General features: G+C 42.6%; 1 protein-coding gene across 1 annotated transcript in view; it reads left to right on the plus strand.

The window, feature by feature from the left end:
• Window positions 1–8,684, plus strand: part of CD48 (CD48 molecule) — a 30,384-nt gene extending 21,700 nt beyond the window's left edge. Inside the window, exons 3-4 of the mRNA XM_023725124.1 lie at window positions 1,865–2,131; window positions 8,385–8,684. Of these exons, the coding sequence (XP_023580892.1) occupies window positions 1,865–2,131; window positions 8,385–8,464 (347 nt within the window). The 3' untranslated portion in view covers window positions 8,465–8,684. The remainder of the gene's footprint in view (window positions 1–1,864; window positions 2,132–8,384) is intronic.
• The last annotated feature ends 602 nt before the right edge of the window (window positions 8,685–9,286 follow it).

Raw genomic sequence — 9,286 nt, forward strand, 5'->3', positions numbered from 1 at the left:
TTACTGTTACATGAGAAACTATGTGTTCTGTAAGCCTTCTTCTGAAGTACAATAAAATATTTAAAAAAAAAAATTGTTGGAATATATAAAAATCCACAAGTCAGCCTGGCTCCAGCACACTTTTCCTGAGGGTAAGACCCAGAGGGTGGGATCAGCCTAGGCTCTTCTAATAACTCTAAGGGAGCATCTTAGAGCTAGACCACCCCAGCTGGTTCAATACATCCTATCAACAACATGCTTAATGCTGTGCTGTTCACCATGGGAAATAAGGACGCTATATAAGATTGAGGCTAGAACACAGGAACTGATGAAAGACTTTATTAAAATTGGTCAATTAAAGCATTGACCAATTTTAGAGTAGAGCAATCTGAGAAGGCTGCACAGAGGAGACAGAAGTGAAGTTCAAGAGGCCAGGTTGGTAGGGTTTTAATAGACCTTCCACATGCTTACAATCCAAAAGCAAGGTCTGATCTGGTAAATTCTCTGCCATATTTAATCCTATGTGGTCTGAGCCACACTGATTCTTTAGAATTTTACCCACTGCACTTGTCAGTGCAGGCTTGAACGTTGCTGTGATGCTGAACAGGTTTCTGTGGAGCTTCCAGACTAAGGTGGACTAGAAAGAAAGGCCTGGTGATGTCCTTCTGAAAATCAGCCAAGAAAAATCCTATGGATCACAGTGGAACTGATTTACACCAATCACGGGGATGGTGCAGGACCGGGCAGCGTTTTGTTCCCTTGTGCACGGGGTCACCGTGAGTTGGGGCCCACTTGATGGCAGCTAACAACAACAACAGGTGGAAAGATCCCAGAGGATTTCAGGTAAACCCAGCCCTCGCCAAGGAATGATGCTCAGATTACCTCTCATCCAACCTGGCACCAGAACAACACTAGTGATGATAGTGTGATCTCGAACATGTATAAAACACTTAAACACTTTGAAAAAAACTCTTTCTCACGTACGATGTCATTTTATCTCACTAAGACTGTGAAGTAGGGTCATTTTACAAATAAAGAAAAAGGAAGTTCAGGGGGGCTTAGCCACTTTGCCTAATGTCACTCCACCAGAGCCAAATCCAGGACCCAGGCTGCTCTCACTCGAAAGCTAGCATTTTGTCCTATCACATAACTGCTTCATCCACCCATCCATCCTTTCTTCAAGTACCTATAGAATACCTAGTATGTGGCAGGCACTGTGCCAGAGAGTGGGATGCCAAAATTAACAGACAGACAGACAGACAAAATACTGTTCATCACTGCTAATGAGTGCTGGGGTTTACGTGAGATTCTTCCCCGCAGCACTGCCAGAATCCAGGAGGATGGTACCTCCCCTGGTTGTGCAAAGGGCTTTGCGATGTGAAGGCCAGTACCTCCTATCCCAGAATCTGAGCCTGAGAGGCTGAGTCAAAGAACTCCTCAAAGACAGAAGGGTCAAGGTGGCAACTGTGGGCCATTGTTAGTTAGCGAAGGGACTTGAGCAGCTCAGACAGTTGGGATACCAAGTCCAGCCCCAGCAGATCTCTCGGCCAAGACTCTGCTGCTCTCTCTGGCTCACATATGGTCATAACCCCGTTTCATTGTTGGGTGCATGTCATGGACTCTGACTCCTCCTTCTGGATTCAGCTTAGCTTCACCTCCAAGGGTTTAGCTCTTGCAGTCTGAAGCCTCCTGATGCTAAAGCAAAGCTGCTCACTGGCTCCTCCCTCTGTAGGGATGTCTTCTTCATGATGCTCTGCTTCCCACTATAGGCACTAAAGGGGCGTCCCCAGCTCCCTTTGTACTTTATTGGCTTAACCCTTGCGACATAAAATCCTCATAAGTGCATAAATCCATTGTTTAATCTTATAACATTTCCCATCTTCAGACCCTGTATCCAAACCAGTCATAAAAGCTGAGGAGAAAAAGGAAGAGAACAGCAGCTGTTACCTGAAACTATTATGTGAGACCTCGAGCAAGTCTGTAAACTACACTTGGTATGTGGACTCAGCGCTCTCTCAGCAAGAACACCAGAATGCTGTGTTTGAAATCCCCCTTAAGCCAGAATATCACCCCAAGTCTTTCACCTGCAAAGTCAGCAACCCAGCAAGCAGCCAGAGTGACAAGGTTTACTTCATTCCACCCTGTGATGTGGGTAAGAACTATCTCTGAGGGATCTGGGGAAACGAGGTGGGCAAAGGGTAACTAGTTTTCTCCTGAATGAAGAAGGATGTGGGAATTCTACTCAGCCTTCTGGAACACAACTTGATGGAGAATCACAAAGGCATCTGTAAGCTTGGGAGACTTGGGTCCTACTCCCATTTCTGCCACCACCTCTCAGCAAGCTCACCTCACCTTTGTGGATCTGTATCCTCATTTGCAAAGGGCAGTTGGTATCCGGTCTCTGATGGCTCTCTCAGCTCTGACAAGGCATGAAGCTCTAAAGTCTGAGGTCAGGGTAATTGTAGAACAGCCTGAACAATCAGGGGGAGCAGGAAGAAAATGAACGAGTGGTCTGTTGGGTCAGAGTTCAGGAAGGCAACCCAGACATTTTGAGCAGGACAGAGGGGTTCCTGGTGGACAGTTTACAACAGCAAAGGAAAAAAAGTCCTAGTAGATGAGTATGAGCAAGACTAGTGAACAGGAGTGAGAGCCTTATTCTGGGGTGGAGACTCCCTGCTCCTGCCCAGGTTTATGCTCCTGGATAAGTTTAGAAGGGCAAACTGTCAGTTTTGCATTTCATATTCCTCTGTGTCTCTTGGGAAAATTCATTCACTTGAGCATCACTCCTGGCTCTAGATCATGCCTGTCGTTGTTGGTAGGTGCAGTCAGGTCAGCTCTGATTCATAGTGACTCTGTGTACAACAGAACAAATCACTGCCCAATCCTGTGCCATCCTCACATTCACTGTTATGCGTGAGCCCATTGTTGCAGCCACTGTGTCAATCCATCTGGTTGAGGGCCTTACTCTTTTTCGCTGACCCTCTGCTTTACCAAGCACGATGTCCTTCTCCAAGGACTGGTCCCTCCTGATGACATGTCCAAAGTATGTGAGACAAAGTCTCGTCATCCTAACTTCCAAGGAGCACTCTGGCTGTAACTTCTTCCAAAACAGTCTTGTTCGTTCGTCTGGCAGTCCATGGTATATATTCAATATTCTTTGACAACACCACAATTCAAAGGCATCAATTCTTCTTTAGTCTTCCTTATTCATTGCCCACCTTTCGCATGCATGGGAGACGATTAAAAATATCATGGCTTGGGTCAGGTGCACCTTGGTTCTCAAAGTGACATCTTTGCTTTTTAACACTTTAAAGAGGTCTTTTGCAGCAGATTTGCACAGTGCAATACATCCTTTGATCTCTTGACTGCTGCTTCCATGGGCATTGATTGTGGATCCAAGTAAAATGAAATCCTTGGCAACTTCAATATTTTCTCCATTTATCATGATATTGCTTATTGGTCCAGTTGTGAGGATTTTTGTTTTCTTTATGTTGATGTGCAATCCATACTGAAGGCTGTAGTCTTTGATCTTCATCAGTAAGTGTTTCAAGTCCTCTTCACTTTCAGCAAGCAAGGTTGTGTCATCTGCATGTTGCAGGTTGTTAATGAGTCTTCCTCCAATCCGGATGCCTCATTCTTCTTCATGTAGTCCAGCTTCTTGGATTATTTTCTCAGCATACAGATTGAATAGGTATGGTGAAAGGATTCAACCCTGACACACACATTTTCTGATTTTAAACCATACAATAGCCTCTTGCTCTGTTCGAACAGCTACCTCTTGGTCTATGTAGAGGTTCCTCATGAGCACAATTAAGTGTTCTGGAATTCCCATTCTTCACAATGTTATCCATAATTTGTTATGATCCACACAGTCGAATGCCTTTGCACAGTCAATAAAACACAGGTAAACATCTTTCTGGTATTCTGTGCTTTCAGCGAGGATCCATCTAACATTAGCGATGACATCCCTGGTTCCACGTCCTCTTCTGAATCTGGCTTGAATTTCTGGCACTTCCCTGTCGATGTACTGCTACAACTGCTTTTGAATGATCTTCAGCAAAATTTTACTTGTGTGTGAAATTAATGATATTGTTTGATGATTTCCCCATTCTGTTGGATCACCTTTTTTTTTTGGAATGTGCAGAAATATTGATCTCTTCCAGTTGGACAGATTTCTTCCAAATTTCCTGGCATAGAAGAGTGAGCACTTTCAGCGTTGCATCCATTTGTTGAAACATCTCAATTGGTATGCCTTCAATTCCTGGAGCCTTGTTTTTTGCCTCAAATGCAGCTTAGACTTTTTCCTTCAATACCATCAGTTCTTAATCATATGACATCTCCTGAAATGATTGAATGTTGACCAATTTTTTTTGGTACAGTGACTCTGTGTATTCCTTCCATCTTCTTTTGATGTTTCCTGTGTCGTTCAATTTTTTGCTCATAGAATCCTTCAAAATTGCAACTAAAGGCTTGAATTTTTCTTCAGTTCTTTAGCTTGAGAAATGTGAAGAATGTTCTTCCCTTTTGGTTCTCTAACTCGGTCTTCACACATTTCGTTATAATACTTTATTTCATCTTCTCTAGCCACCTTTTGAAATATTCTGTTTAGCAATTTTGCTTCATCATTTCTTCTTTTCCCTTTAGCTTCTCTGTGTTCAAGAGCAAGTTTCAGAGTCTCTTCTGACTTCTATTTTGGTCTTTTCTTTCTTTTGGGTCTTTTTAATAATCTTTTGCTTCCTTCATGTATGATGTCCTTGATGTCATTCCACAACTTGTCTGTTCTTCAGTCATTAGTGTTCAATGCATCAAATCTATTCTTGAGATGGTCTCTAAATTCAGGTGGGATATATTCAAGGTCATACTTTGGCTCTCATGGACTTGTTTTAGTTTTCTTAAGCTTCAACTTGAACTCACGTATGAGCAATTGATGATCTGTTCTGCAGTCAGTCCCTAGCCTTGTTCTGACTGATGAGATTGAGCTTCCCCATCATCTCTTTCGACAGATGTAGTTGATTTGATTCCTGTGTATTCCGTCTGGCAAGGTCCATGTGTATAGTCACAGTTTATGTTGTTGAAAAAAGTATTTGCAATGAAGTCATTGGTCTTGCTAAAATCTATCATGAAACCTTCATCGTCGTTTCTATCACCAAGGCCATATTTTCTAATTACCAATCCTTCTTTGTTTTCAACTTTCACATTAAAGTCACCTGTAATTATCCATGCATCTTGATTGCATATTTGATTATTTCGTACTGCAGAAGTTGGTAAAAATCTTCAATTTCCTTATTTTGGGCCTCAGTGGTTGGTCGGTAAACTTGACTAATAGTCAAATAATCATACTAACTGGTTTTCCTTGTAGGCGTATGGATATTATCCTATCACTGACAGCATTGTACTTCAGGATAGATCTCATAATGTTCTTTTTGAGGATGAAGGTGATGCCATTCCTCTTTACGTTGTCATTCCTGGCATGGTAGACATATGACTGTCTGATTCAAAATGGCCAATACCAGTCTATTTCAGCTCACTAATGCCTAGGATATTGATCTTTATGCAGCCATTTCATTTTTGACAATTTCCAATTTTCCTAGATTCATATTCGTATATTCCATGTTCTGATTGTTAATGGATGTTTGCAGCTATTCTTTCTCATTTTGAGTCATGCCACATAAGCAAATGAAGGCCCAGAAAGCTATACTCCATCCATGTCATTAAGGTCTTTGAAGAAGCAACTCCTCCCCAGTTGTATTTCAAGTGCTTTCCAGCATGAGGGACTCATCTCCTGGCACTATATCAGACAGTGTTCGGCTGCTATTTATAAGATTTTCACTGGCCAGTTTTTTTAGAAGTATACTGCCCAGTCCTTCTTCCTAGTCTGTCTTACTCTGGAAGCTCTGCTGAAACCTGTCCACCAAGGGTGATCCTGCTGGTATTTGAAATACTGGTGGCATAGCATCAAATCAACAAGCAACCCACCACAGTATGGCAAACTGATGGATGAGTGGTGGAGATCATGCCTACATTGTGCTATAATGGAGTAGCTAAGATCATTAAAAAAAAAAATATTGTGTTTTAGGTGAAAGTTTACAATGCAAATTATTTTCTCATTCAAAAATTTTATACACAAAGTGTTTTATGACATTAGTTGCAATCCTTGCAATGTGCCAACACTCTCCTCCTTTCCCTTTCCACACTTGGTGCTCAGTGTCCGTTCATCCAGTTTTCTGTCCCTTCCTACCTTCTTGTCTTTACTTTTGGTCACGTATTGCCCATTTGGTCTTGTATACTTGATTGAACTAAGAAGCACGTTCCTCACATGAGTTATTATTTGTTTTATAGGCCTGTCTAATCTTTGGCTGAAAGGTGGACTTTGGGCGTGGCTTCAGTTCTGAGTTGGAAGGTTGTCCGGGGGCGATAGTCTCAGGGGTTCCTCCAGTCACCATTAGAAAGACCATTAGGTCTTTTATAGTGAATTTGAATTTTGCTCTACATTTTTCTCCTGCTCTGCCCTGGAACCTCTATTGTGATCACTGTCAGAGCGGTCAATGGTGGTAGCCAGACACCATCTCTTTCTTCTGGGCTTAGGCTGGTGGAGACTGTGGTTCATGTGGTCTATTAGTCCTTTGGACAATATTTTCCTTGTGTCTTTGGTTTTCTTCATTCTCCTTTGCTCTGAACGTGCTAGGACCAATAGGTGTATCTTAGATGGCTGCTCACAAGCTTTTAGGACCCCAGATGCTACTCACAAAAGTAGGATGTAGAACATTTTCTTTATGTACTATGTTATGCCAATTGACCTAGATGTCTTCTGAGACCATGGTCCCCAGCCCTCAGCCCCAGTGACTCAGTCCCTTAAGGTGTTGGATGTGTCTTGGAAGCTTCTATGAAGGATTATAGGTTTTAGAGTCAGTCACACCTGGGGTTAATTCTGGGGTTGTCACTTAGTAGATAGGCAAGTCATTTAAGTCCCCCCATCCATATTCTTCTTAAGAAAAAGACAATATAATAGTTCTTATCTCATGGAATTATAAGGAGGATTAGATGAGACAATCCATGTAACCTACCCAGCACACTGCCTATCATTTAACAAGTCCTCAGTGAATACTAACTAAATTAGGCTCAGTCCCTTGAACGCTGGAGACACTAGGGACTTTGGGGAATCCTTAATAAATTTGGGTCACTATCTCCAGCATTCCAGATCTTACACTCCCCAAACTCTGAGGTCACATCACTGAGCCCTGGTGTGCATAGTCTTCCAAAATGACTCATACCCGTGGTGCCAACATTTGTCTGCCAGTCCCTGTCATGTCCAGTGTTCAAGGATCATGGCCCTGGGGACATTATTCTCTCATGATCTTCCATGACTCAGTCTACCCTTCCCACCTGTGCTTATTGCTTTACTTCTGCTTCCACAGCTGGACTTTGGGACCTGTACTCTTCTTTATTCTTCTCAACCTATTGTTCATGCCCCTTCCAGCATCTCTTAATATGCCACCACAGACCCAATGTGACAAGTTAGTTTTGGTGTCTGATCATAAGGCCAGTTTGGCTGGAGGGTTCCCACACCACCTTCATATCAATACCACATTCTGAGATCCACAAGAAAGACGAGGCACAATCCTTGTCCCTTGTAAAATGGGAGGTGACTTCTGATTCAAAGAAAGAATGAAAGTAATAATATACCCACTTTTTTTGAAAGGACTAAACCAATTTTGTCACATTTTAGCCACCCCAAGTCATCCTAGAAAAATTCCTGCTCTGCCCCATTCCCTTTTTCTTTCCTTCTTTCCTTCCTTCCTTTCCTCCCTCCTTCCCTCTCTCTCTTCTTTCCTCTCTCCCTTTCTTCTTTCTTTCTTCCTCCCTTCCTCTCTCCCTGCATCCCTCCTTTCCTCCCCTCCTTCCTTCTCCTTCCCTCCCTCCTTCCCTTCGTTTCTTCCTTCCTTCCTATTCTTCCTTCCAAACTTTCCCTTTCCCCCTTTCCTTCTAGTTGGTACAGATGGTTAAAGGGGTGGAGACATAGGATGAAGAAGTAGTCCTTCCTTCCCTAAAGTCAGCTGTGCATGGCATAATATGGTCATTTGTCTACACCTGAAGCTCTTCCCTGCCTCATTGCTGTCCATTGTAGAAGAGTATTCTTTCTGAGGCTCACAGATATGCCAAAGTAAACTTCAGACATGGAACCTAGCAAAGCCAATGGTATTTAAGGGATTTCTGCACTCTTTATACTTTATGTTTGCAGAGATCTTTGCATTACGAAAAGGATGTCCCAAGCACACTTGAACTAGATCCAGGGAGGAAACTCATCCCTCCACTCTACTACCTCCCAGGCCTATTTCCTTCATACCTCCACCCCCCAACACATTAATCAAGACACCTAAGAATTTGGGATTTTCTTGTTCTTTCAGCTCGATCCTCTGGAGTAGCTTGGATTGCAACGTGGCTAGTGGTCATGGTACCTGTTGTTCTTAGCCTCCTACTTCCCTAAGAAGAGTTCTTCAAACCCAAGAGTGAAACTTCAGGACCAAAAAATCTTACCTTCGTCAGCAACCATGCACAAGATCACTTAACCAAGACAGGAAGTCTGGCTATATGGGTAGAGGAAAGTGTGTTGTTGAAAATCTATGATTTTCAAATTAACTTTTTTTTTTAAAAACCATTGTTAATATGTCAAGAGCCCTGGTGGTGCAGTGGTTAGGTGCTTGGCTTCTAAGAGAAAGGTTAGCGTTTTGAACCCACCAGCTGCTCCATGGGAGAATGATGTGGCAGTCTGCTTCTGTAAAGATTTACATTTCTGCAAACCCTATGTGGCAGTTCCATTTTATCCTATAGGGTCACTATGAGTCTAAATCGGTTTGACAACAGAGGGATTTTTTAGTTAATATTTTATTTAATGTCTCCTAGTTGTTTCTTGGAGCCTTGGTGGCACAGTGGTTAAGAGCTTGGCTGCTAACCAAAAGATTGTCAGTTCCACTCCACCACCTGCTCCTTGGAAACCCTATGGGGCTGTTCTACTCTATCCTATATGGTCGCTATGAGTTGGAATTGACGACAATGGGTTTTTAGTTGTTTCTCAACACACACTTATAGATACACAAGTACTCTTCCAACAAGAACTGTGATCATACTATGAAAATGCTTTGTGAGTTGTTTAAATAAATGTTTGATATCATATTGTCAAAGTGGATTCCTGAAGTTGTCCTAAATCTGTCAGACAATGTCTTCTCCATCACCTTGGGCAAACTGGGACATCGGGACACAAAGAGGAAGATCCTGGGATCAGAGGCTCCGTGTGTCAGTGCAGCTGAGG

Source organism: Trichechus manatus, unplaced genomic scaffold (genome assembly GCF_000243295.1).
Source record: "Trichechus manatus latirostris isolate Lorelei unplaced genomic scaffold, TriManLat1.0 scaffold00288, whole genome shotgun sequence".
Classification (NCBI taxonomy): Eukaryota; Metazoa; Chordata; class Mammalia; order Sirenia; family Trichechidae; genus Trichechus; species Trichechus manatus.